At 67.1% G+C, this 27,020-nt stretch overlaps 2 protein-coding genes across 2 annotated transcripts; both read right to left on the reverse strand.

Moving 5' to 3' along the window:
* Positions 1–531: 531 nt before the first annotated feature.
* Positions 532–4,550, reverse strand: SLC27A3 (solute carrier family 27 member 3). Its single transcript, XM_068171222.1, has 10 exons — positions 4,055–4,550; positions 3,113–3,322; positions 2,880–3,038; positions 2,657–2,781; positions 2,363–2,557; positions 2,188–2,278; positions 1,898–2,096; positions 1,661–1,758; positions 1,440–1,570; positions 532–1,354 (listed from the first exon to the last, which is right to left on the reverse strand). The coding sequence occupies exons 1-10, from the start codon at positions 4,536–4,538 to the stop codon at positions 1,178–1,180; spliced, it is 1,869 nt and encodes a 622-aa protein (XP_068027323.1). The 5' UTR covers positions 4,539–4,550; the 3' UTR covers positions 532–1,177.
* A 735-nt stretch (positions 4,551–5,285) lies between these two features.
* On the reverse strand, positions 5,286–26,680 carry LOC137461504 (integrator complex subunit 3-like; the record flags this gene model as incomplete). The annotated part of the gene is given in 19 exon segments (XM_068171223.1): positions 5,286–5,801; positions 5,947–6,103; positions 6,199–6,271; positions 6,552–6,652; positions 9,646–9,813; positions 10,780–10,828; positions 10,977–11,090; positions 14,644–14,719; positions 17,191–17,259; positions 20,847–21,000; positions 22,686–22,805; positions 23,146–23,190; positions 23,720–23,823; positions 24,144–24,198; positions 24,378–24,507; positions 25,178–25,202; positions 25,204–25,298; positions 25,780–25,886; positions 26,589–26,680. Coding segments are annotated over 19 exon segments (1,812 nt in total), but the record flags the coding sequence as incomplete, so codon positions are not given.
* Positions 26,681–27,020: the final 340 nt, after the last annotated feature.

Below are 27,020 nucleotides of genomic sequence, written 5' to 3' on the forward strand. Positions count from 1 at the left end.
GCTGCGGAGGGCACCCCAGGGGGGCAGAGATGGTGCAGGGACAACCTCGCCCCCTCCCCCCCACCCAGGGCATGCTGTGGGGAACCAGGAGGCACTTGGGGACAGACACAGGGACCTGCAGGATGGCCCTGGGGTAGCTGGGGAGGAGACCTGGGAGGCTTGGGGCTGGCAGGATGGCTGTGGGCACCTGGAGGACGGATTTGTGGGGTGCCCAGGGCTGGCAGGGTGGATGTGGGGCTGGGGATGGATGTGGGGCTGGGGATGGACATGGGGCTGGGGATGGACATGGGGCTGGCAGGATGGACATGGGGCTGGGATGGACATGGGACTGGCAGGATGGATGTGGGGCTGGGGATGGACATGGGGCTGGGGATGGATGTGGAGCTGGGAGGATGGATGTGGGGCTGGGGATGGACATGGGGCTGGCAGGATGGCTGTGGGGCTGGCAGGATGGACGTGGGGCTGGGGATGGATGTGGGGCTGGGAGGATGGATGTGGGGCTGGGGATGGACATGGGGCTGGCAGGATGGATGTGGGGCTGGGGATGCACATGGGGCTGGGGATGGTCATGAGGCTGGCAGGATGGACATGGGGCAGGTAGGATGGATATAGGGCAGGCAGGATGGACATGGGGCTGGGATGGACATGGGGCTGGCAGGATGGACGTGGGGCTGGGATGGACATGGGGCTGGCAGGATGGATGTGGGGCTGGGATGGACATGGGGCTGGCAGGATGGACGTGGGGCTGGGATGGACATGGGGCTGGCAGGATGGACGTGGGGCTGGGATGGACATGGGGCTGGCAGGATGGACATGGGGCTAGGATGGACATGGGGCTGGCAGGATGGATGTGGGGCTGGGATGGACATGGGGCTGGCAGGATGGATGTGGGGCTGGGATGGACATGGGGCTGGGATGGACGTGGGGCTGGCAGGATGGACGTGGGGCTGGGATGGACATGGGGCTGGCAGGATGGATGTGGGGCTGGGATGGACATGGGGCTGGCAGGATGGACGTGGGGCTGGGATGGACATGGGGCTGGCAGGATGGACGTGGGGCTGGCAGGATGGACACCCAGGGACCCGGGGGGCACCGCTGCTGGACGCGGGTTGCTTTGGGGCACCTACCGCCAGGACCCCCTGGCCTTGGGGTGCCCGGGGCCGGGCGCTGTGCCTGTCTAAATGCGGAAGCTGCCGTCCAGGACCCCCTGCAGCAGCGCGGGGCCCAGGGGCACGTAGGCTCTGGCGGCCTCGTCCAGCAGGAAGAGAGGGTCAGGGACGCGAGCAGGGTCAAAGCCCTCCTGCGCCAGCCGCACCTTCTGCTGCTTGAACGTCTCCGTCATCGCCAGGCGCTCCTGGGAGCAGGCGAGGTGAGTCGGGGACCACCCTGGTCGCCCCCCACGTCCCCTGTGTGCCCCCCGCCCCAGCCCAGCCCGGTACCTGCAGGCGGAGGAAGCGGGGCCGGGCGTAGGGCGGCAGCAGCTGCTCCAGGTGCCGGTAGAGCGCGGAGCCGTCCAGCCGCCAGCCGGGGCGCAGCACCACGGCCGCCATCCCGGCACGGCCCTCGTGGCCTGCAGCAGGGGCAAGAGCTCGTGGGGGGCACCCCTGGGCTAGGGGGGGCGAGGGCAGCACGGCGAGGGGGGCAGGGGGGACGCCAGTACCTGGCACGGTGACGCCATAGACGGTGGCTTCCTGCAGGGACTCGTGGGCCACCAAGACTTCGGACACCTCTGTGGTGGCCACGTTCTCACCTTTCCACCTGGGAGGGGACGCCAGGGATCAGCAGGACCAGGCTGAGCCCACCACCACCACCCCCGCCACTCCGAGGCCACGTCATGGACGGGGCCGCAGCGCCCCACGGAGAGGCGCAGGCCCCGGCGGGTGCTGGCCCCTGGCACCTGTAGGTGTCCCCAGTGCGGTCCCGGAAGCGCACGAACTGGGCCTCATCCTGCTCCATCAGGTCCCCGGTGCTGAAGTAGGTATCGCCCTCGGCGAAGACTCCGCGCAGCAGCTTCTGCTCCGACAGCTCCCGGCTGCCAGCGTAGCCCAGGAAGGGGGTCCGGGAGGTCACCGGGGCGATCAGCAGCCCCGTCTCGCCTGCAGGGATGGGGACGCGTGGTGAGGGGCACCCACGGGGAGCCTCCCCCGCCCCGGTGCCACCCCCCGCCCCGCCCGCCCCGCGACTCACCGGCCCGCACGCGGATGCAGCGCCCGGCCGCGTCCCGCAGCGGAGCTCCCTCGGTGACATCGTAGCGAACGATCTCGAAGGGCGAGAAGAGCTGCGGGCAGCGGCGGGAGAGGGACATCAGCAGCCCGGCGCCGGGGGGAACACCGCGGCGCTCCCCCAGCCCCCCCCTCCTCACCTTGTAGATGAAGCTGCTGCGCCCCACGGCCCCCGGGGTCCCGGTGTAGTTGAAGAGGGTGACGTTGCCCTCGGTCATGCCGTAGGTCTCCACGATGCGGATGGCGCCGAAGCGCTGCAGGAAGCTCCTCCAGACGTCGGGGCGCAGGCCGCTGCCCACCGCCAGCCGCAGGCTGTGGTCTCGCTCCCCAGGGCACTACGGGGGGGCGGCGGGGGCAGAGGGTCAGGCTCGGGGGTGACCCTTCCCCGGCCCTGGACCCTTCCCCACCCCATCCAGGCCGCCCCTCGGCCGGACCTGGGGCTGGTTGACGAGGTAGCGGCAGAGCTCTCCGATGTACTGGAAGACGGTGACGCCCTCGGCGCGGCAGTCAGCCCAGAACTGGCTGGCCGAGAACTTCTCCTTCAGCACACAAGTGGCCCCTGCGCAGAGCCAGGGCGGGGGGGGGACATCAGCCTCCCCCACCCCCACCCCCCCGAAGCGTCATGGGGCTCGGGCCGGGGACCCCAGCCCTGCTCACCGATGCCGATGCAGCCCACGATGCCCAGGAGGGATCCGGCCATGTGGTAGAGGGGCAGCGCCAGGTACACCACGTCCCGGCCCGACGCTCCCACCAGCTCGTAGAAGCTCAGGCACATGATGGACTTGAGGTGGGAGACGCGAGCGGCTTTGGGGAGACCTGGAAGGGGAAAGCGGCGTCGAGTTCCTCTCCCTCCCCTCCCCGCCCCTGGGCACCCAGCCCTGGGCACCCACCGGTGGTGCCAGAGGTGAAGATGTAGAGGCAGGTATCGTTCATGTCCTTGGGCTGCCAGACGTCCTCAGGCTCCAGCTCCTCGGAGGCTGCGTCCAGCAGTTTCTGAAGGGCCACCACGCCAGGGGGGTAGGGCCCCGAGCCCAGCACCCACACCACGATGCCATCCTCGCACAGGCTGGGCAGGATGGGCTCCACCGATGCAAACAGGTCTGGGATGGGGGAAGACAAAGCTGGCGTGGGGGCAGGTCCTAGGGCACAGCCTGTGGTTCCTCCCCCAGCCCAGCCCAAGGGGAGGGAGAGGATGGGGACCAGGGCAGCCTCTTCCCGGGGGGACCAAGCAGGGGCACTGGGATGGAGCCAGTCTGGGGGGGACCAAAACATGGCACAACTGGAGGGACCCACGGAGATGCCCACATTCCCCACACTGCACCCGAGCTGAACCACGCTGGACCCCTTCCCAGGCTGTCCAGATCCTTCAGTCTCTGGCTGACACCGCAGGAGACCCCCAGCACTGCCGGAGCCACCCCTGTGCCCCAGAGCCTGTCTCTGGTGGGGGCCCCTAAACCATTCCGGAGCCTATCCTGGCCCTCGTACCCAGGGCCAGGCACCTCCCTGCTGCCCCCGGTACTACTACCCCTTCCCAAGCCCCGGGCCCACCCCATCCCCATCCCCATCCCCATCCCCATCCCCATCCCCATCCCCATCCCCTGGAGCATTTACTACCCACGGTACCCCGGGTACCATCACCCCAATCCCAGTACTTCCCCGCCCCCCCCCCCGCCCCGGCTACAACCCCATCCCCCCAGTTCCTCCCCAAGCCCCGGCTCCCAGCCCCATTCCCGATCCCGATCCCTGCCAGCCCCTCCCCATTCCCCGATCCCTTCCAGCCCCTCCCCATTCCCCGATCCCTTCCCATCCCCCGGTTCCCGCCCGGTTCTCACCGTCGGCCACCAGCAGCCCCCGTGCCCCGCAGGCCCGCAGGCAGTGCCGGAGCGCGGCGGGCGGCAGCGCCGTGCCCAGGAAGGCAGGACGGGCTCCGAGCGCCGCCAGCCCCAGCCAGCCCCAGACGAAGCGCGGCTCGTTCCCCACCAGCAGCCCCACGGTGACACCAGGGCCCAGCTCCCCGCTCCCCGCCAGGGGCCACCCCCGCAGCGCGTTGGCCACCCGCGCCACGCTCCGCGCCCCGCTCCCGTACGGCTCCGCTCTCCCCCGCGCCCGCAGGAACGGCCGCGCCGGCGCCTCCCGAGCCGCCCGCAGGAACCGAGCGGCCAAGGAGCGGCACCCCCCGGCTGCCGCCGCCACCGCCCGCCGCCGGCACCGGGCGGCCCGCAGCACGAAAGCCAAATCGTCCCAAAGGTGAGGCCGGAGCAGCCTCTGCAGCAGCGCCAGAGCCGCCAGCGCCGCCAGCGCCGCCGCCAGCGCCATCGCCGGGACCGGGACCGGGGTGGGGGTGCCGCGGACACGCCCCCGGCGCGGGGCACAGAACCCGCCCCGCCCCCCCTCCGCCCCCCTCCTCCCAGCGCCGGCCCCGCGGCCCCGTCCCAGCCCCCCCAGCTCACCCCCAGCCTGTCCCACTCGGCCCGCGCCCCCCACCCTCCGCAGAATCCTTCCTCCTCACGTCCCCATTGTCGCCACCACGGCCCCCACCGAGCCCACCCCAGCCCCTCCATTACGTCCCTGTCCCGCTCCCCCCCCCCCCCGCCTCTTCACCACGGTCCCCCCAACCCTGTCCCTCCTCGCCGTGGCGCCCCCACCCTGTCCCTATCCCACCCCCCCCAGACCCCTCGCCTGTTCCCAGCCCTGTTCCTGTCCCCCCTTGCTGTGGCCCCCAGCCCTGCCCAACCTTGTCCCAGATTCCTTCCCGTTCCAGCTCGGGGCTGGGCGGGGGGGGGACACGACACACACCTGGCAATGCCACGGCCCCGGGGCAGCCCCACGCCCCGGCAGGCTCCGTGGGGCAGGGCCGGGGGGGCACTGCGCTCCGGGAGCTCCCCGGAGCCAGCAAGGAGATGAATTCCAGCACGAAGCAGAGGGAGGTTTGTCGCTGCTGGAGCCGCCGGGGGGGGAAGGTCACAGCAGCCTCCCCTTCCGTGGGGGCCAAGCTCCGGCCCAAGCAGCCTCCATCACCCCCAAGCCCACCCCAGAGAGGGACACGAGTGGCCTTGTCCCCCCTGCCCCAGCTGAGCCTCACTCAGTCTGCACTGTTTATTTACATTTCTCGTATGAAAATAAGGGACCTGTGAGATTCCAACCCCCCCCCCCCGCCCCCAGGCCCACCTCCCCTCCCCGTGCTGCCTCCTGGGGACCCCCCCCCCCCCCGTCGGTGCTGCCCCGGGGAGGGTGGGCAGGGGCCGGAGGCAGGTCCTGGCTGCGTGCAGGGCTCACTCTCTGCTCCCTCCTCAGGCGTCGATTAAAAAACAAGGAGCTAAAAAGTCCAGGGGGGAGGGGGCTGGGAGCCCGGAGTCCTGCTGCAGGATCCTGGGGGGGGGGTCCTGTCCCCATCCCGGGGTGGGGGCCGCCAGCTCTCCTCCCCCTCCCGCCGCTAGCTGCGGCAGCCGCGGGGCGGCAGGGGCCGAGGGGCGGCCGGGGCCGAGGGGCGGCGGCGGAGCCTCAGTCGCTGTCCGAGCCCACGGCGGAGGAACCTTTCCTTTTCCGCTTGGCCGGCTTGGGCTTGGTGTCCTCTTCCTCCTGTGCCACAGAAGGGGAAAGGGGGAGGGGGTGGGCGCTGCTGCGGGCAGGGGCGGGGGGCCGTCCCCCACCTCGCCTGCCCCTCCCCCGAGGCGGGGCGGGGGGCTGCCCCGGGCCGGGGGGCTGCCCCCGGGGGGTTCCTTACCGAGGCGCTGCTGGACGCCGACTCCTCCTCGTTGTTGGGGGGCTGGGCGGCGCTCTTGCGGCTGCGGGGGCTGGCCAGGGCAGCTTTCCGGCGGCTCTTGGGGGGCTTGCTGGAGGAGTCTTCATATTCCTCTGCCAGGGAGAAGAGGTCGCTGAACCTGGAAGGAAGCAGGAGGTGGTTGGAGGGGGTGGTCTGGGTGGGGGGGTGGGCAGCGAGCTGCCTCCCCAGGCCCGGGGCGGGGGCCGCACTCACTTCATCTTGTGAGCTTCGTCGCAGCTGGCCTGGACGTGCTGCAGGGCCTGCAGGATCGGCGTCTGGCTGAAGACTGTCGGGGGGGGAGAGCAGCAGCAGAGTCAGAGCCCCCAGCTGGGGGGGGGGGGCACAGCAGGCAGGGCACCACCTCCCCTCCCCTCCCCTCCCCTCCCCTCCCCTCCCCTCCCCTCCCCACCTCTGGGGTGCTGCAAAGGGCTCCCGGGACACCCCCCACCCCCCCTCCGGAGCTTCCCAGTGCCTGTGTGCACCCATGGGGGGCAGCCGTGGAGGGGGGCGGTGGGGGGCAGGCCGGGTGGGTGGGGGGCACTGGGGGGGGGGCCGCTGGTACCTACAGTTCTGCTTGGTGTTGGTGAGGTTGAGGCGGAGGCTGTCCAGGTGCTCCAGGATCTGCTCCAGGGTGAGCTGTGCCAGCTTGCTGCTGGAGCTGCGCAGGCTGAGGAGGAGGAGGAGGAGGAGGAGGAAGAGCACCAATGAGCCTGCAGCCTGCTCCCCCTGCTTGACAACCCCACCCCCCCACCCCCCCCAGCCTGGGATCCCCAGGGGATGTGTGGGGCACTGCCCCCCACAGCAGCCAGGGGTGGCCCTGGGGCTGCTCTGCTGCACAGCAGGGATTAAGGGATCAATCCTGCCCTGAGTGCAAACTGTGCTGAGCCTCAGGAGCGTGGTGCCACCACCCTCCTGGGTGCTGCCAAGGGCCAGGCCATGCCCCCCCCCAGCTGGCTGCCCCTTCATGACCTGGGATTAGAGTGGCACAGGCCCGGAGCAGAGTGCCAGGGAGAGGAGCTGCTCCCCCCCCGAGGGCTGGGGGGAGGCTCTTCAGCAACTGGGAGGGCGCAGAGGTCCCCAGCAGCCTGGCTGGGGACGCAGGGCAGGGCGCCCAGGGGTGGCTGAGACGCTGCTGGGAGTGGGCACTGCCCCAGGGCACGGGGGATGGGCACCCTGTGCCAGGCAGCGGGGGCAGGAGGCAGCTCTGGGCGCCGGCGCTGGCAGCTGCTGCTCTGCCAGCCCAGGCCGCTAGAGGTCCTTCCTGCGCCGGCAAAGGGCCTGGCAGGGCCTGGCAGATCCTCCTCCCCCTCCTCCTCTTCCTCCTCCTCCTCCTCCCCACCCAGGCCAGCCCCCAGCACAGAGCTGTGCCCGGGGCTGCCTCAGAGCCCAGTGCCGGACCCCAGGGGCTGGCTGGAGGCTGGCACCGGGCACTGGGCACCTGGCACCATGGCACTGGGCAGTTGGCACCATGGCACGGGGCAGCTGGCACTGGCACCGGGCACCTGGCACCATGGCACCGGGCAGCTGGCACCAGGCACCTAGCACAAGGCAGCTGGCACCATGGCACTGGGCACCTGGCACCAGGCACAGGGCAGCTGGCACCGGGCACCAGGCACTGGACACAGGGCACCATGGCACCGGGCACTGGGCAGCTGGCACCTGGCAGCTGGCACCATGGCACTGGGCACCTGGCAGCTGGCACCATGGCACCAGGCACCTGGCACCAGGGAGGCCACAGCTCAGAGCCTGGGGCCAGGCCAGGGCCAAGGAGAACAGCGAGAGGCTGCAGCAGGGCCAGGGAGGGCGGGGCAGGGCGGGGCAGGGCGGGGCAGGCAAAGGCCTTGGCAGGAGAAGGTCCTGCAGGGCTGCCCCTGTGGGGCACGGGGGGGGGCACAGGGGTGGGCACCTCTGTACTGCAGGGCAGGGTGGGCACAGGGAGGCACACAGGATGGGCACAGAGGGGGGCACAGGGGTGGACACCTCTGTTTCTTGCAAGGCAGGGGGTACAGGGGTGGGCACAGGGGGCACATGGGATGGGCACAGGGGGCACACAGGGTAGGCACAGGATGGGCATGGGGGCACAGGGGTGGGCAGAGGGGGCACACAGGTGGGCACACCTCTGTCTCTTGCGGGGCAGGCTGCTCTTGAGCAGCAGGGACTGACTCTTGTGGGGCAGGGGGGCACACAGAGGGGGCACACAGAGGGGCACAGGGAGCACAGAGGGGTGGGCAGAGGGTGGGCAGAGGGGGCACACAGGTGGGCAGAGGGGGCACACAGGTGGGCACACCTCTGTCTCTTATGGGGCAGGCTGTTGTTGAGCAGCAGGGACTGACTCTTGCAGGGCAGGGGGGCACACAGAGGGGGCACAGGGAGCACACAGGGGTGGGCAGAGGGGGCAGAGGGTGGGCAGAGGGGGCACACAGGTGGGCAGAGGGGGCACACAGGGGGCACACCTCTCTCTCTTGCAGGGCAGGCTGCTCTTGAGCAGCAAGGACTGACTGTTGCAGGGCAGGGGGGCACACAGAGGGGCACAGGGAGCACACAGGGGTGGGCACAGGGTGGGCAGAGGAGGGGCACACAGGTGGGCAGAGGGGGCACACAGGGGGCACACCTCTGTCTCTTGCAGGGCAGGCTGTTGTTCTTGATCAGCAGGGACTGACTCTTGCAGGGCAGGGGGGCACACAGAGGGGGCACACAGGGGGGCACAGGGTGGGCAGAGGGGGCACAGAGGGGGCACACAGGTGGGCAGAGGGGGCACACAGGTGGGCAGAGGGGGCACAGAGGGGGCACACCTCTGTCTCTTGCGGGGCAGGCTGTTGTTCTTGATCAGCAGGGACTGACTCTTGCAGGGCAGGGGGCACACAGAGGGGGCACACAGGGGGGCACAGGGAGCACACAGGGGTGGGCAGAGGGGGCAGAGGGTGGGCAGAGGGGGCACACAGGTGGGCAGAGGGGGCAGACCTCTGTCTCTTGCAGGGCAGGCTGCTCTTGAGCAGCAAGGACTGACTGTTGCAGGGCAGGGGGGCACACAGAGGGGCACAGGGTGGGCACAGGGGTGGGCAGAGGGGGCAGAGGGTGGGCAGAGAGGGCACACAGGTGGGCAGAGGGGGCACAGAGGGGGCAGACCTCTGTCTCTTGCGGGGCAGGCTGCTCTTGAGCAGCAGGGACTGACTCTTGCAGGGCAGAGGGGTGCACAGAGGGGGCACAGGGAGCACACAGGGGTGGGCAGAGGGGGCAGAGGGTGGGCAGAGGGGGCACACAGGTGGGCACACCTCTGTCTCTTGCGGGGCAGGCTGTTGTTCTTGATCAGCAGGGACTGACTCTTGCGGGGCAGGGGGGCACACAGAAGGGGCACACAGAGGGGCACAGGGGGGCACAGGGTGGGCAGAGGGGGCACACAGGTGCGCAGAGGGGGCACACAGGTGGGCAGAGGGGGCACACAGGGGGGCACACCTCTGTCTCTTGCGGGGCAGGCTGCTCTTGAGCAGCAGGGACTGACTCTTGCAGGGCAGGGGGGCACACAGGGGGGCATAGGGTGGGCACAGGGGTGGGCAGAGGGGGCAGAGGGTGGGCAGAGGGGGCAGAGGGTGGGCAGAGGGGGCACACAGGTGGGCAGAGGGGGCACACAGGTGGGCAGAGGGGGCACACAGGGGGGCACACCTCTGTCTCTTGCGGGGCAGGCTGTTGTTCTTGATCAGCAGGGACTTGATGTGCTCGGCCAGGAGGTCGTCGTGCTTCAGCCCCCAGTGCCGCAGGACGCTGGTGGTGAACTGGTCCCCGGGGTGGCAGGGGCGGCTCAGCACCATCTTCACCATCTCCTCGCTGGGCCTGGGGGCGGGGCAGGGCGGGGCTGGGGCGGGGCACAGCTTGCTGCTGCTGCTGCTGCTGCTGCTGCTGCTGCCCACCCCCGGGCCCGAGGGGCGGCAGGGCCCCCGGCGCCCAGAGGGAGCTGGCAGGGGCAGGGGAGCAGCCCTGGCACGGCTGGGAGGTGGGGAGCAGGCTGCCACCAGCCCCAGCTGGCACCCCCTGGGAGCCTTGAGGGGTTGGCTGCCAGGCTGAGAGGCTGAGGGGCAGCGTTGGGGCCTGGGGGCCAAGCTGCCAGCAGGCTCCTGGGCTGCCCAGCGGTGCCAGCCCTGGGCAGAGGGCTCCTGGCCCAGCCCGGGGAGGGGGAGGGGTGTGTGGGTGTGGGTGAGGGGGGGGTGATGCCCTCTGTGCTGCCAGGGGCTGGAGCTGGCAGCAGAGTGGAGAGCCTCCTGTGCTGCACCCCTGGGAAGCAGGGCAAGAGCTCTCTCTGGGCCGTGCCCAGCTGGCACAGCTCGGTGCCAAGGCAGTGCCCGCTGGGGGCTGGGGACAGCTCCGGGCAGGGCAGGGTGAAGGAAGCTGTCCCAGAGGCCTCCAATGCCAGCATGGGAGGGGGGGGAAGTGACCTCCTGCACCCTTCCCTTCCCCCCCCTCCCCCCCAAACCTGCCCCAGCAGCTTGCCCAGGGGGCACAGTGCCCAGGGGGGGTGGTTGGAAGCTCTCCACCACCTCTCTGGGCAGCTCCAGGCCTCCAGCAGCCTCCCCCCAGACAACTTTTCCCCCCTCCTGGCCTCCACTCTTGTGCCCTTGGGGCACCACTGAGCAGCTGCCAGCCCCAGCCTCTTGCCCTCCCCTCCCCTCCAGCCTTGAGCTCTTGCTGGGCACTGCTCAGATGCCCTCTGGGGCTGCTCTGCTCCAGGCTCTCCCCCTCAGAGCCTTTTTGCCCCCTCCCAGGTTGTGGCCAGAGCTTAGCTTCCCCCCCCTGGCAACTTACTTCTCTCTCCTGAGGTGCAGCAGGAGGCAGGACAAGGCCTCAGGGTGGTCTGCAAAGGGAGGGGCAGGGTGAGCAGGGTGAGCAGGGCAGCTCAGGGCACCCCAGGGCAGCTCAGGGCACCCCAGGGCAGCTCAGGGCACCCCAGGGCAGCTCAGGGCATCCCCCCCGGGCCCTGTGCCCCCCCAGGGGCTGCTCACCTTTGTACTTGAGGTGCTGCAGGATGGGGATGATGGTCTCCAGGGGGATGCTGTGTGCCAGGAAGAGCTGCCAGGTGCAGTACTGCTCAAAGGTCTCCCAGTCCAGGCTCTGAACTGCAGGGGGGAAGGCACAGGAGGGGCTTGAGGGCAGCTTGGCAGCTCCCCTGCTGCCCCTGCCCCACTCTCCACCCACAGCAGGGCAGCACAGTGCCCAAGAGCAGAGCCCTGGGCTCCAGGCTGTGCCAGGGCAGCTGCCTGAGCTGGCAGCATCTGTGCCTGCCAAGGCTGGGCCTGGAGGGGGGAGAGCTGCAAGGGTCACTCCAGCAGCTGCTCAAGGGCAAAGGCAATTAATGAGGCTCTCTAATTAAGGAGGCTCAGCTCCCTGCCTGCAGCTTGTGCAACACCCAGGGCTGCTTCCCCCCCAAGCTCCTGCTCCAAGCTCCCCCCAACCCCTGCTCCAAGCTCCCCCTGCTCCAAGCTCCCCCTGCTCCAAGCTCCCCCTGCTCCAAGCTCCCCCAACCCCTGATCCAAGCTCCCCCAACCCCTGATCCAAGCTCCCTCTGCTCCAAGCTCCTCCTGCTCCAAGCTCCCCCTGCTCCAAGCTCCCCCCAGCCCCTGCTCCAAGCTCCCCCCAACCCCTGATCCAAGCTCCCCCCAACCCCTGCTCCAAGCTCCCCCTGCTCCAAGCTCCCCCAGCCCCTGCTCCAAGCTCCCCCCAACCCCTGCTCCAAGCTCCCCCTGCTCCAAGCTCCCCCCAGCCCCTGCTCCAAGCTCCCCCCAACCCCTGCTCCAAGCTCCCCCTGCTCCTGCTCCAAGCTCCCCCCAACCCCTGCTCCAAGCTCCCCCAACCCCTGTTCCAAGCTCCCCCTGCTCCAAGCTCCCCCCAGCTCCTGCTCCAAGCTCCCCCAACCCCTGTTCCAAGCTCCCCCAACCCCTGCTCCAAGCTCCCCCAGCCCCTGCTCCAAGCTCCCCCCAGCTCCTGCTCCAAGCTCCCCCCAACCCCTGCTCCAAGCTCCCCCCAGCCCCTGCTCCAAGCTCCCCCTGCTCCAAGCTCCCCCCAGCCCCTGCTCCAAGCTCCCCCAACCCCTGCTCCAAGCTCCCCCCAGCCCCTGCTCCAAGCTCCCCCTGCTCCAAGCTCCCCCCAGCCCCTGCTCCAAGCTCCCCCCAGCCCCTGCTCCAAGCTCCCCCTGCTCCAAGCTCCCCCAACCCCTGCTCCAAGCTCCCCCCAGCCCCTGCTCCAAGCTCCCCCTGCTCCAAGCTCCCCCCAGCCCCTGCTCCAAGCTCCCCCAACCCCTGCTCCAAGCTCCCCCAACCCCTGCTCCATGCTCCCCCACCCTGGCTCTGCCCAAACCCTCCTGGAGCCAGGGGGGAGCTGTGGGCACAGCCAAGGGCAAGCAGAGGAACTCAGCACCTGGGCTGGGCTCTGCCTGGGGCCAAGGTGAGAGGAGGAGAGGGAAATGGCCTCCAGTTGTGCCAGGGGGAGGGGTTCAGGTTGCCCATGAGGAACCACTTCTGCCCTGCAAGTGGGCTCAGGGCCTGGCTTGCCCAGGCTGCCCAGGGGGGTGGTGGAGTCCCCAGCCCTGGAGGGGTTTGCCCATGGCAGCAGGGGCCCTGGTTTGGTGCCCATGGTGGTGCTGGGGGAGCTGGGAGGGCTTCTCCAACCTTCTCCAGGACTCTCTCCCTCTCCTGTTCCCTCTTTCCCTGTGCCCAGGCAGGACCTGCAGAGCCCTGGGGCAGCCTTTGCCTGGCAGCCCAAAGCTCCTCAGGGCACCCAGAGCAGCCCAAAGCTCCTCAGGGCACCCAGCTGGATCACCCTGCTCAGCCCAAGCCTCTTAGGGCTGCTGAGCCTTTAAGCAGCAGCCCCAGGAGCAGCAGCAGGAGCAGCAGCCCCAGGAGCAGCAGGAGCAGCAGCCCCAGGAGCAGCAGCAGCAGCCCCAGGAGGAGCAGCCCCAGCCCCAGGAGGAGCAGCAGCAGCCCCAGGAGGAGCAGCAGCAGCCCCAGGAGCAGCAGCAGGAGCAGCAGCCCCAGGAGGAGCAGCAGCAGCAGCAGCCCCAGCAGGAGCAGCCCCAGCAGGAGCAGCCCCAGGAGCAGCCCCAGGAGGAGCAGCAGCAGCCCCAGGAGCAGCAGCAGCAGCCCCAGGAGGAGCAGCAGCAGCAGCCCCAGGAGGAGCAGCAGCAGCCCCAGGAGGAGCAGCAGCAGCCCCAGGAGGAGCAGCAGCAGCCCCAGGAGGAGCAGCAGCAGCAGCCCCAGGAGGAGCAGCAGCAGCAGCAGCCCCAGCAGGAGCAGCCCCAGCAGGAGCAGCCCCAGGAGCAGCCCCAGGAGGAGCAGCAGCAGCCCCAGGAGCAGCAGCAGCAGCCCCAGGAGCAGCAGCAGCAGCCCCAGGAGGAGCAGCAGCAGCCCCAGGAGGAGCAGCAGCAGCAGCCCCAGGAGGAGCAGCAGCAGCAGCCCCAGGAGCAGCAGCAGCCCCAGGAGCAGCCCCAGGAGGAGCAGCAGCAGCCCCAGGAGCAGCAGCAGCAGCCCCAGGAGCAGCAGCAGCCCCAGGAGGAGCAGCCCCAGCCCCAGGAGGAGCAGCAGCAGCCCCAGGAGGAGCAGCAGCAGCCCCAGGAGGAGCAGCAGCAGCCCCAGGAGCAGCAGCAGCAGCCCCAGGAGCAGCAGCCCCAGGAGCAGCAGCCCCAGGAGCAGCAGCAGCCCCAGGAGCAGCAGCAGCCCCAGGAGCAGCAGCAGCCCCAGGAGGAGCAGCAGCAGCCCCAGGAGCAGCAGCAGCCCCAGGAGGAGCAGCAGCAGCCCCAGGAGCAGCAGCAGCCCCAGGAGCAGCAGCAGCCCCAGGAGGAGCAGCAGCCGCCCCAGGAGCAGCAGCCCCAGAAGCAGCAGCAGCAGCAGCCCCAGGAGCAGCAGCAGCAGCAGCCCCAGGAGCAGCAGCAGCAGCAGCCCCAGGAGCAGCAGCAGCAGCAGCCCCAGGAGCAGCAGCAGCAGCAGCCCCAGGAGCAGCAGCAGCAGCAGCCCCAGGAGCAGCAGCAGCAGCAGCCCCAGGAGCAGCAGCAGCAGCCCCAGGAGGAGCAGCAGCAGCCCCAGGAGGAGCAGCAGCAGCCCCAGGAGGAGCAGCAGCAGCAGCCCCAGGAGGAGCAGCAGCAGCAGCCCCAGGAGGAGCAGCAGCAGCAGCCCCAGGAGGAGCAGCAGCAGCCCCAGGAGCAGCAGCAGGAGCAGCCCCAGGAGCAGCAGCAGGAGCAGCAGCCCCAGGAGCAGCAGCCCCAGCCCCAGGCCCTGGCAGGGCTCCAGCCCAGGAGTCCCTCTCTCAGAAGCTCCTGGGAGCTGCCAGCCTCTTCCTCCAGCCCTGTGCCCACGCCTGGCACTGCCCAGACTGGCACAGGCAGCTCAGAGAGGGGCATGGAGGCCTTGGGCTGGTGGTTGGATGGCCTTGGATGACCCTGAGGCCCTTCCCAGCCAGGCTTGGGGAGACCTCAGAACAGGCTGCCCGGGGAGGGGGTGGGCTGAGGATGCCCTGCAGCCTTCTCCCTTCCCAGGGATCTGGGCTCTGATTTGGGGGGGGGTGGGGGAGGTGTCTCTCTTCAGCAGAGGGGGTGGGCAAGGGCAGGAAAGGCCTGGAGGAGGGCCCAGGAGCCTCTCTGCCTCTCCTCCCCCCCTCCAGCCCCTCCCCAGCGCTACTCACTCAGGATGTTGAGCACCGAGTCCTTGCGGAACATCACCAGGTTGCCCATCACCACGTGGCACATCAGCTCCTGCAGCTGGAGGGGGCAGAGAAGGTGGCATGAGGGGTGGGGTGGCATGAGGGGGGTGCCCTGGCCCTGCACAAGCCTCTCCTGACCTGTGGGAGCAGCAGGGAAAGCTTTGCCTCCCCATGGGCTGCAGGAGCCGGGCGCGGAGAGGCTGCGGGGAGAGGCAGCAGGAAGGTTGAGGGCTTCCCACATCAGCCCCCCCCCAGGGTGGGCAGCAGATGCCCACAGGCTGGGTGGGGGATTGCCACCGGGGTCTCTGCTCTCCTCTGTGCCCCAGGGCTGCCCTGCCACCAGCTGCACGAAGCAGCCTGCTAGGGGAAGAGCTCCAAGGCATCCCCCGAGCTCCGCTGGCAGCCCTGGCACGTCCCTGGTGGGCAGCGGAGGAGCTGACACTGCCCGGGCACAGAGGGCTGCCTGCACTGCCTCACCCCCTGGCAGAGGTGGGGGCAGGGGTGGGGGCAGCACTCCCTGGCCCTGGGGGCTCAGCTCCCTTTTCCCTGCCTGCTCCTGAGCCCCACCTGGGGGGCAGCCCGGCTGGGCGCAGGGCACCGCAGGCTCTGCCCCACGGCTCCACGGGCAGAGCCCAGCCTGGGGAGGGCAGGGGGGGCAGGGGGAGGGGCAGGCAAAGCAGAGCACGGTGGGGGAAGAGCTGAAGAATGCCAGGAAGGAACGAGGGGACTGGAGGAGGGAGGGAAAGGAAACGCCCGGGGGGCTCAGCAGGGAACAACAACCGCGGGGCAGAGCCCAGCGGCAGCAGGGCCCCGGGGGGGGGTCAGGGCATCAGCCACGGCCCAGAGCTCTCCTGCAGCCAGCCTGCAGCTCAGGCCTGCCAAGCAAGGAGTCCTGGGCCCTGGAGCAGCTGGGAAAGAAAAGCAACTGGCCAGGAATGGAGCAGGGAGAGGCAGAGCCCCAGGGTTAGCAGCAGCTCCTGCTGCAGGGCAGCCCAGGAGGAACCTCCAGCCCCAGGCAGCAGAGACCTCCAGCCCCAGGCAGCAGAGACCTCCAGCCCCAGGCAGCAAAAGCCTTCAGCCCCAGGCAGCAGAGACCTCCAGCCCCAGGCAGCAGAGGCCTCCAGCCCCAGGCAGCAGAGGCCTCCAGCCCCAGGCAGCAGAGGCCTCCAGCCCCAGGCAGCAGAGGCCTCCAGCCCCAGGCAGCAGAGACCTCCAGCCCCAGGCAGCAAAAGCCTTCAGCCCCAGGCAGCAAAAGCCTTCAGCCCCAGGCAGCAGAGACCTCCAGCCCCAGGCAGCAAAAGCCTTCAGCCCCAGGCAGCAGAGACCTCCAGCCCCAGGCAGCAAAAGCCTTCAGCCCCAAGCAGCAGAGACCTCCAGCCCCAGGCACCAGAGACCTCCAGCCCCAGGCACCAGAGACCTCCAGCCCCAGGCAGCAAAAGCCTTCAGCCCCAGGCAGCAAAAGCCTTCAGCCCGAGGCAGCAGACACCTCCAGCCCCAGGCAGCAGAAACCTCCAGCCCCAGGCAGCAGAAGCCTCCAGCCCCAGGCAGCAGAAGCCTCCAGCCCCAGGCAGCAGAGACCTCCAGCCCCAGGCAGCAAAAGCCTTCAGCCCCAGGCACCAGAGACCCTCAGCCCCAGGCAGCAGAAACCTTCAGCCCCAGGCAGCAGAAACCTCCAGCCCCAGGCAGCAGAAACCTCCAGCCCCAGGCAGCAGAAACCTCCAGCCCCAGGCAGCAAAAACCTCCAGCCCCAGGCAGCAAAAACCTCCAGCCCCAGGCAGCAAAAACCTCCAGCCCCAGGCAGCAAAAACCTCCAGCCCCAGGCAGCAGAGACCTACAGCCCCAGGCAGCAAAAGCCTTCAGCCCCAGGCAGCAGAGACCTCCAGCCCCAGGGAGCAGAAACCTCCAGCCCCAGGCAGCAGAAACCTCCAGCCCCAGGCAGCAGAGGCCTCCAGCCCCAGGCAGCAGAAACCTCCAGCCCCAGGCAGCAGAGGCCTCCAGCCCAGCATTCCTCTACTGCCCACCTCCCCTCCCCACCCCCAGCTATTCTTGGGTTGCTTCAGGGCAGCTCACAGCAGCACCCCAGGCTGCCAGGAGGCCTTGGTCAGCCTGCAGGAGGATCTCCCAGCAGCCTGGGGGGAGCTGGGTGGAGGTCTCTGCACCTCCCCTGCACGTCCTGCTGGGGCCCAGAGCTTTGCATCCCACCCCCCCAGCACCTCCCTGCCAAGGCCAAGGGGCTGCCTGCTGGTTCTTCCACTGCCACTCCTCACCCATGGCTGTGCCTTCTGCCAGTGCAGCTCCAGAGGGGACCAGAGCAGCTCTCCCTCCATCCCCCTCCAGGGAGCAGCACTTTGGGCTCAGGCTTCTCCTTTGCAAAGCTCAAAGCCTCTCCCCTCAAGAACGAGGCCAAGGAGGGCTGAGGAGCAAGACCCCAGGGTGGGTTCAAAGCTCCTGGGAGTGGAGCAGCCAAGCCTCCTGGCAGGTGGGGGATGTGCTGCCCCCAGCCCCCAGCCCCCCAGGCCCCCTCCTCACCTGGAAGGAGTCTATGACAGCCACGATCATGTTCAGCAGCTCGCTGCTCCGCAGGGTCTCGTCTGGGAACTGCAGCAGGACAAGGGCAAGGCAGAGCTCAGCCAAGGCTCAGGGGGAGGGGAGAGGAGAGGCCAGGCCAGGCCCAGCTCCCCTCCTCACAGCTGAGATGGCTGAGGGGCTGGAGTGGGCTGCCCAGAGCAGGGCAAGGACGCTGGGGAGGGGTCTGGAGCTGCCAGGCACAGCTGGGCTGCACTTGGGCACAGAGCAGGCAGGGCAGAGGGGGCACAAGTGGGCAGTGTGCTCCCTGCCCCTGCTGGATCTGCTCACCAGGGCCTCATCTTTCATGCAGCAGTGCAAGGAACTGCAGGAAAAACAACCCCAAGCCCAAGAGAGGGGCAAAAGGCCAAGGAGGCAGGGATCAGAGCTGGGCCCTGTGCTCTCCAACATCTCCACTGATGGTCTGGAGCAGGGGATGGAGGCAGTCAGCAGCAAATGTGCAGCTGAGCCCAGGCTGGGAGCAGAGGTTGGTCAGGCAGAGGGCAGAAGGGCTCTGCAGAGGGCCCCTGCCAGGCTGGGCAGAGGGGCAGAGCCCAACAGGATGGCATTCAACAAGTCCCAGTGCCAGGGGCTGCACTTTGGCCACAGCAACCCCAGGCAGAGCTACAGGCTGGGGGCAGAGTGGCTGAGAGCAGCCAGGCAGAGAGGGACCTGGGGGTGCTGATTGACAGCTGCCTGAACAGGAGGCAGCAATGTGCCCAGGGGGCCAAGAAGGCCAAGGGCATCCTGGCCTGCAGCAGGCAGAGTGTGGCCAGCAGGAGCAGGGAGCTCATCCTGCCCTGTGCTCAGCACTGCTGTGGCCACTCCTGGAGTCCTGTGGCCAGCTCTGGGCTCCTCAGTTCAAGAAGGACATTGAGAGACTTGAAGGTGTCCAGAGAAGGGCAACAAAGTTGGGGAGGGGTCTGGGGCACAGGGCTGTGAGGAGAGGCTGAGGGAGCTGGGGTTGCTTAGCCTGGAGAAGAGGAGGCTCAGGGGAGACCTCATTGCTCTCTGCAACTCCCTGCAAGGAGGTTGCAGCCAGGTGGGGGTTGGGCTCTTCTCCCAGGCAAGCAGCACCAGAACAAGAGGACACAGCCTCAAGCTGTGCCAGGGGAGGGTTAGACTCGAGGTGAGGAGAAAGTTCTTCCCAGAGAGAGTTGTTAGCCCTTGGGATGTGCTGCCCAGGGAGGTGGTGGAGTCCCCATCCCTGGAGGGGTTCAGGAGGGGATTGGATGTGGCACTTGGTGCCATGGTCTGGTCCTGAGGTCTGTGGTGACAGCTTGGACTTGATGATCCTTGAGCTCTCTTCCAACCTTGGTGATGCTGTGGGACTGTGAGGCTGAGCATTGGCAGCAGCCAGCTTGGCTCTGGCTGCTCCCAGGACCTTCAGCCTGCCTGGAGCTGCTCACTGCAGCCAGAGGGGCAGCAACAGTCTGACCCCACTGCAAGGGGGAGGGCTGAGGACCCCCTCCCCAAGGAGCAGGGAGGGGGAACCCAGCTGCTGCTCTGCACCAGGATCCCTCCCCACCCCCCAGAGCACACAGCAGAGAACCCCAGGGGATCCTCTGGGAGCTCCCCCAGGCCAGTCCCTACCTCCACACCGAGGCTGGGGCTCAGCCATGGCCCTCAGCACCACAGCTCTGCAACCCCTCCAGGGCTGAGGGATTCAGCCACCTCCCTGGGCAGCCTCAGCCAGGCTGGGAGAACCCTTCCAGGGAAGAAATTCCTTCTCATGTCCCAGCCCCCAGGAATGCACTGGGTGGGAAGGGAGCTCCCAAGGGTCACCCAGCAGGCTGGGGGCCCTCCACCACCTCCCCCCTCCCCCTGGCCAACCTGTTCCAGGGCTCCTCCACCCTCATTGTGAAGAGTTCAAACCACATCCAACCTGCCCCCACCCCACCCCGGGGCTGGGCTGTGGGATGCTGCCAGCAGGATCCTCTCTCCCCAGGCTGCTGCTCTGCCTCTTTCCCCACAGAAGGCTCAGGAGGAAGAGGTTGGATGGCCTCAGGGCCCAGCAGATGTTCCTGCTGAACCAGCCAGGGAGGAGGGAGGAGCAGGGCCAGCTCATTCCTCCCAGGGAAAGAGAAAGCAGAGGCAGAGCTGTGACCCCTCCAAGCTGCTGCTCTCCCTCCCTCCCTCCTCCCAGCACCACTCCCTGCAGCCTCAGAGAGCCTGGGATGCTTGCTGGGAGCAGCCTGCAGCTCTTTTCCACAGCCAGGTCTGGAGTGCAGCCAGAGGCTTGGCAGCTCCTGGCAGCAGGGACAGCAGCCCTGCCCCAGCTCCAGGAGCAGGCTGTGACCCAGGGGCTGTCTCCTCCCTCCCAATGTGCTCCCTGCTGGCTCCAGCTCAGCACTGAGTGCTGACAGCAATGAAACCTCTCACTGCAGGCCAGGGGCTGGGGCAGGACTGGCTCTGAGCACTGCTTCCCCAGGGGCTGACATGGCTGCTCCAAGCCTTCACCCTCCAGAGCAGCAGGGAGCAGAAGCTGCCCTCAGCAGGCAGCACTGGGAGCCAGGCTCACAGGACCACAGAATGAGAAGGGCTGGAAGGGACCCCTGGAGGTAATCACAGAACCAATGAGCTTGGAAAAAGACCTCAGAGATCATCAGGTCCAACCTCACACCCAGCACCTCCTGACTAACCAAACCCTGGCTCCAAGGGCCTCATCCAAGCCTTCCTTCAACACCTCCAGGCACAGGGACTCCACCACCCCCCTGGGCAGCACATCCCCAGGGCCAATCTCTCTTGCTGGGAAGAACTTTGTCCTCACCTCCAGCCTGAACCTCCCCTGGCACAGCTTGAGGCTGTGTCCTCTTGTTCTGCTTGCCTGGGAGAAGAGCCCAACCCCCACCTGGCTGCAACCTCCCTGCAGGGAGATGCAGAGAGCAATGAGGTCTCCCCTGAGCCTCCTCCTCTCCAGGCTAAGCAACCCCAGCTCCCTCAGCCTCTCCTCACAGCCCTGTGCCCCAGACCCCTCCCCAGCTCTGTTGCCCTTCTCTGGACACCTTCCAGCAGCTCAACCTCCTTCCTGACCTGAGGAGCCCAGAGCTGGCCACAGGACTCCAGGAGTGGCCTCAGCAGTGCTGAGCACAGGGCAGGATGAGCTCCCTGCTCCTGCTGGCCACACTCTGCCTGCTGCAGGCCAGGCTGCCCTTGGCCTTCTTGGCCCCCTGGGCACACTGCTGCCTCCTGTTCAGCCTACTCTCCACCACTCCCCCCCAGGTCCCTCTCTGCCTGGCTGCTCTCAGCCACTCTGCCCCCAGCCTGTGGCACTGCCTGGGGTTGCTGTGGCCAAGGTGCAGCTCCTGGCACTTGGATGTGTTCAACCTCCTGCCCTTGGGCACTGCCCCTCTGCCCAGGGCCCTCTGCAGAGCTCTCTTGGGCTCTGCCAGCTCCACTCCTGCCCCCAGCTTGGTGCTAGCTGCAAACTCACTGCTGAGGGACTCCATCCCTTGGGTCTTGAAGGTCTCTTCCAACCTGGTCTGGTCTATCCTACTCTATCCTATCCTATCCTATCCTATCCTATCCTATCCTATCCTATTCTATTCTATCCTATCAATAAGGATCTTGAAGAGAGGCCTCCAAAGCTGCCCTCCTGCCCTGCTGGGGCCCTGCCTCACCTCGGTGTAGATGGAGGGGGTGAGGTAGCAGAGCAGGCGCACGTCGTCCTCCTGGCAGGCCTTCATGTCCATCATCAGGCAGGTGTGCAGGTCCCCCAGCTGGGTGGCCTGGGCAAAGGACTCATAGAGGTTCATCTTCCCTGCTGCAGCTTTGCTGGAAGGAGGAGGAGGGAGGTGAGGGAAGGCCCCCCAAGGAGCTGGGATCACAGCGGGGTTGGGAAGGGACCCAAAGAGATCATCGAGGCCAACCCCCCCCTGCCAGAGCAGGGCCACAGAATCCAGCTCAGGACACAGAGGAACACATCCAGAGGGGCTCTGAAGGCCTCCAGAGAAGGAGACTCCAACAACCCCTCTGGGCAGCCTGTTCCAGTGCTCTGTGACCCTCACAGTACAGAAGTTCCTCCTTAAGTGGAGGTTGAACCTCCTGTGCTGCAGGAGAGTGTGGCCAGCAGGGCAAGAGGAACTCTCCTGCCCAGGGATCTCCTGGAGGGACTCAGCAGAGTGTGGCCAGCAGGGCAAGAGGAACTCTCCTGCCCAGGGGGCTCCTGGAGGGACTCAGCAGAGTGTGGCCAGCAGGGCAAGAGGAATTCTCCTGCCCAGGGATCTCCTGGAGGGACTCAGCAGAGTGTGGCCAGCAGGGCAAGAGGAACTCTCCTGCCCAGAGGTCTCCCAGAGGGACTCAGCAGAGTGTGGCCAGCAGGGCAAGAGGAACTCTCCTGCCCAGGGGGCTCCTGGAGGGACTCAGCAGAGTGTGGCCAGCAGGGCAAGAGGAACTCTCCTGCCCAGAGGGCTCCTGGAGGGACTCAGCAGAGTGTGGCCAGCAGGGCAAGAGGAATTCTCCTGCCCAGAGGTCTCCCAGAGGGACTCAGCAGAGTGTGGCCAGCAGGGCAAGAGGAACTCTCCTGCCCAGAGGTCTCCTGGAGGGACTCAGGATCACAGGATGTCAGGGGTTGGAAGGGACCCAAAGAGATCATCAAGTCCAACCCCCCCTGCCAGAGCAGGGCCACAGAAGCCAGCTCAGGACACAGAGGAACACATCCAGAGGGGCTCTGAATGTCTCTCTCTAGAGCCTCCAACAACCCCTCTGGGCAGCCTGCTCCAGTGCTCTGTGACCCTCACAGTACAGAAGTTCCTCCTTGAGTGGAGGTTGAACCTCCTGTGCTGCAGGAGAGTGTGGCCAGCAGGGCAAGAGGAACTCTCCTGCCCAGAGGTCTCCTGGAGGGACTCAGCAGAGTGTGGCCAGCAGGGCAAGAGGAACTCTCCTGCCCAGGGGGCTCCTGGAGGGACTCAGCAGAGTGTGGCCAGCAGGGCAAGAGGAACTCTCCTGCCCAGGGGGCTCCTGGAGGGACTCAGCAGAGTGTGGCCAGCAGGGCAAGAGGAACTCTCCTGCCCAGGGGGCTCCTGGAGGGACTCAGCAGAGTGTGGCCAGCAGGGCAAGAGGAATTCTCCTGCCCAGAGGTCTCCTGGAGGGACTCAGCAGAGTCTGGCCAGCAGGGCAAAGGGAATTCTCCTGCCCAGGGGGCTCCTGGAGGGACTCAGGATCACAGGATGTCAGGGGTTGGAAGGGACCCAAAGAGATCATCAAGTCCAACACCCCCCTGCCAGAGCAGGGCCACAGCACCCAGCTCAGGACACAGAGGAACACATCCAGAGGGGCTCTGAATGTCTCCAGAGAAGGAGACTCCAACAACCCCTCTGGGCAGCCTGCTCCAGTGCTCTGTGACCCTCACAGTACAGAAGTTCCTCCTTGAGTGGAGGTGGAACCTCCAGTGCTGGGATGGCTCCAAGCCAGCCCCTGGGGGCAAGCATGAGCCAAGCTGAGGCTCCAGAGCTTCCTACCTGGCTTTCAAATAGTACAGGAGGTGGTAGCCAATCTTGGGTTGCTTCTGGTAGAGCTCTGACAGGAGGTCCAGCAGCAGGGAGAAGCCACTGTTGTCCTCCTGCATCTGGCAGAGGTTCCTTGGGGGGGGGGGGGGAAGGAGACAGCCACATTACACCAGACCCCAGACACAGCTCCCAAGGCCACCCTGGACACCTCTGCAGCAGCACAAGGCTCAGGAGCCAAGAAACTCCACCCAGGGGTGGCCACAGGGGACCCAGTTGTGGGGTCCCTGCATTTGCAGTCTGCCTACTGAGCACAAGAGGGGCAAGAAGGAAGCAACAAACTCCTCTGGCTGGGGGGGTGGGGGGGTGGCAGCCCTGGGACAAGAAGGGACATGGCAGAAGCAGCCCCCAGAGTGGTGGTGGGGAGGAGGCAGAGGCAGCCCTGAGAGGAGCAAACATTTCCCAGGGGTCTTACCTGAAGATTAGGTAGAGAGGCTTCCCCACTGACTCCTCCAGGGACCTGGGGGACAGAGATGGGGGTCAGAGCCCTGGGCACTCACCACCCTTCTGTGTCAGCCCAGAAATGGCCAAGGGAAAAGCTTGTGGTGCTCCTCAGGCCTGGGGCAGGGACTCAGAGCCGCTGGCTCTGCTCACAGTTTCACTCCTGCCTCTCTGTGAGCTGGGGCTGCCACACAGCAATGAAGCTGGGAACAGAAGCAGCAGCTCTGACCCCAAGCCCTGCTCCAGAAGGTCCCAGAGAAGCTGCACACAGCTGGCTTGGGCACTCAGGGCCTCGTGGGTCAGGTGGCCAGAAGCTACCAGAGCATCACTTAAGCAGCTCTGCCACAGGGGCCTGCAGCAGCAGGGTCCCTGCCCTCGTGGGGAGGAGGAGGATGGACTCCTTCACACCTTGGCTGGGGCAGCTGCTGCCACCAGGAGGCCTGGATGGCTTCCCAGGGGAAGCTGCCTGAGCACAGCCTGAGGCTGTGGGGCTGGGCCCAGGCCAGGTGGCAGAGTGAGAGGGTGAGACACCAAGAGCAGATCCTTACTCCTCTGTGATTTCTTCTGGCAGAACCTCACCACGGAAGTGAGCCTTGAAGAGCTCCTGCAGGCAGGAAGCCAGCACAGACAACTGCTCCGAGTCAAAGTCCTCCTGGGGGAGAGAGGAGACAGCAGGAGCTCAAACCCAGCCTGCAAGCACAAGCTGGGAGGTTGGGAAAAGGCCTCCAAGGTCATCCAGGCCAAGCCAAGCCCAGAGTGGCCACCAAAGCCTGGCCCCAGGGCTGGGGACTCCGCCACCTGCCCCCCGGGCAGCCTGGGCCAGGCCCCTGAGCGCTCTTGCAGTGAAGGATTTCGTCCTCCTGTCCAACCCAAAGCTCCCCCTGAGTGTCCTCAGGCCTGCCCAGCCCACAGCAGTGCAGCTGCTCTGCTTTGGCAGGCAGGCAGAGGGCTGCTCCCCAGCTCTGTGGTTACCTCCAGGACCTGATCCACGATTTCCTGCATGACCTCACACTGAGCTTCCGTGTCACTGGAGCACAACAACAAGAGGAAGTCCAAGTTACAAGGGGAAGACACCAGGGGCAGGGCCAAGAGGGGCTCTGTGCTGAGCTGCCCCTGCCTGGGACAGCCCTTAAGAGCCAGGGATTGGTTTTCACTGGTGCCAGGGATGCAGCCCTGCTGGTGTGGTGCTGTCCTGAGGACACCAACCTTCCCTTCTGCAGCTGCAGGACTTTATCCTTCAGGGACTCATCCAGCTGGTCCAGGAAGGGGGTGATGTCCACAGGTTCCTCCACAAAGGTTTCTTTGATGGGATGGAACCTGAACTCCCTCTTCTTCCCTGCAGCAGAGAAAGCAGCAGTGGAGCAGCTGAGTCTCCCAAGCTGCTGCACCTGGGAAGGTCTGGAGGCAACCTCTGTCCCAGCAGCAGGAGCTGAGTGGGGCTGGGGGGGCTGCTGCCACCACCCCAGGGGCAAGCAGCATGTCCTCAGGGAGGTGCTGGAGGTTTTATCCCTGGAGACATTCCAAGGTCAGTCCTGATGGGGCTCTGAGCAACCTGCTCTGGCTGAGGAGGTCCCTGCTGAGTGCAGGGGCTTGGACTTGGGGCAGCTTGAGAGGGCCCCTTCCAGCCCAGAGCATTGCATGGCTCTGATTCCATGGCACAGGGGTGGGAGGGAAGGGCTGTGTGGGAAGAGTCTGAGCTCCAGGCAAGAAGCAGACAAGGAGCTGAAGCCCAACAGCCCTTCAGGCACAGATCTGGCTCAGATCCAGCCAGCCAGGCTGTCAGGGATGGGGAAGCAGCAGAACATTGCCCTCAACACCTCCTGCAGAAGGCAACCTGGCTCTCAGGAAGGGGATTCTGCCTCCTGCTGCTGCTGCTGGGAAGGGGGCTCTGCAGGAACTGTGCTTCCAGAAGCTTCCAGAAGCTCCTCCCAGGAGCAGGCAGTGGCAGAGGGGCAGCAGAGCAGAGCAGTGCAGGGCACTGGTGCCCAGCTGGCTGCGCTCCTCACCTTTGCTGCTCAGCTCCTCCTCATCGGTCGCTGAAGGCTGCCTCAGCGTTGTCATAGCAACTGTCCTCCTTCTCTGCCATGTGGTTGTCATCTCCATGGAAACAGTGCTCCTCAATCTTGACTGCAGGGAGCCACAGAGGGGTCAGAGCAGGCAGGGAGGCGCTGGGGAGCCGCCAGGGCAGCACAGGCTGTGCCTGCAGAGCCCTCCCCCCCCGCCCCAGGCAGGCCCCAGGCAGCGCTTGGGGAAGGGGCAGAGAGAGGGAGCCTGGGCTGAGCCATGGGCCCTGGAGAGCTCCCAGAGGGAAGGGCTCTCCCACAGTCCCTGCACTGAGCTCATGCCTGACTGGGGCCATTCCCCAGCTGACCTGCTCAGCACCCTTGGTGCTTCAGCCCTCACCCAGGCCCCCAGCAGAGCCTGAGCCCCTGAGCAGGGCAGCAGCTCTGCCAGCTCCACCAGGCCATGGTCACCCAACCAGCCTGAGCACCCTGAGCCCTCCCCCTCCCCACAGGCCCAGCTCAGCCCTCCACAGGCCTGCAGGGAGCTGGGCTAAGTCCCACCTCTGGAAGGCAGCAGCTGCCTCCACCCCCTGCCTGCTCCCTACCTTCGATGGGGGGGGAGGGAGAGCTGCAGAACTCAGGGAACTTCTCCCTCAGCATGGCACGGAGCTCCTTGTCCAGCTTGGGGTTGTCAAAGAGGGGGGCCAGGTGCCTGTGGTGGTGGCAGGAAGGGGAGAGGAGATGAGAACAAGCTGGGACCTGGAGCCTCATGGCATAACTTCACCTTGGTGGGCATACCAGGGATCTCCTCCCTTCCCCCAGGGCTTTGGTTTGCTGCGGAGCACAAGCTCTGAGGCCCCCACCTCCCCTTCCTGCAGCTCAAGTGGGGTCCCCTCACTGCCACACACCGGGACCTGTGCCACCAGAAGGCACCTGGGGGAAGGGAGGGAAGCTCCCTGGGAGGGGAATGTGGCTGATGCAGAAGCCTTCTGCAGGCTGGAGCACCGTGAGCAAAGGCTGCTCCCATCAGCCACAGGAGACCAGAGAGGGCTGAGAGGGGGCTGGGGACATCCACCTGCAGCCCAGTGGCCAGGGCCTTCCTAACCCCTCCCCTCCCTTGCTCCAGGGAGCAGCTCTCAGCACCATAAAGCCTCAATTAAGGCTTCTGCCATGGCTCCTACACAGCACCAATGTCCCCTGCAGCCCTTCCAGAGCCTGGAGGTCGCTGGGACCAGGCTGGGGAGCCCCAGGGACGATGGTGTGCGGCAGCGCACAGCCCTCCCAGCACAGGTTGGGTTGGAAGGGATCTTTCCAAGGGCACCCAGTTCCATCCCTCTGACACCTCCCAGCAGCTCAGGGCCTGCCCAGCCTGGGCCCAGCAGTGCAGCTGCAGCAGGGCCCAGGGCTGCCTTACGCCAGGACTCTCTTCTCCACGATGTGGGTGAGGGAGTTGAAGACCCCCTGCCGGACGTGGGCCTCCAGGGGAGGGTAGAAGTTGGGAATGATCTGCAAGCAGGAGAAGGAGAACCTCAGTGCCAAGAAGCCTTCCAGCAGGGCACAGCAAAGGCCACCAGGCAGCTTTCTTGGCTCACCCTGGACTCCAAAAACACCACACCTCAGCTGACCCAGAGGGGCAGCAGGAGAGCTGGAGGGGGACCAGCCCATGCCTCTTCTGGCTGTTCCACCCTGGGGCACCTTGCAGGGGTGAGAACACCAGCCAAATGCTGCCCCAGGGGCTGTGAGGAGCTCTGGGGGCTGGCCAGGTCCGTGCCTCAAGCAGCAGTGACAGCTGCAGGGGAATCCTTGGGGCTGAGCAGTCCACAGCCTGACCCTGCTCCTGGCGGAC

Source organism: Melanerpes formicivorus, unplaced genomic scaffold (assembly GCF_026170545.1).
Source record: "Melanerpes formicivorus ecotype bairdi unplaced genomic scaffold, bMelFor1.0.p_v2 SCAF_2451, whole genome shotgun sequence".
Classification (NCBI taxonomy): Eukaryota; Metazoa; Chordata; class Aves; order Piciformes; family Picidae; genus Melanerpes; species Melanerpes formicivorus.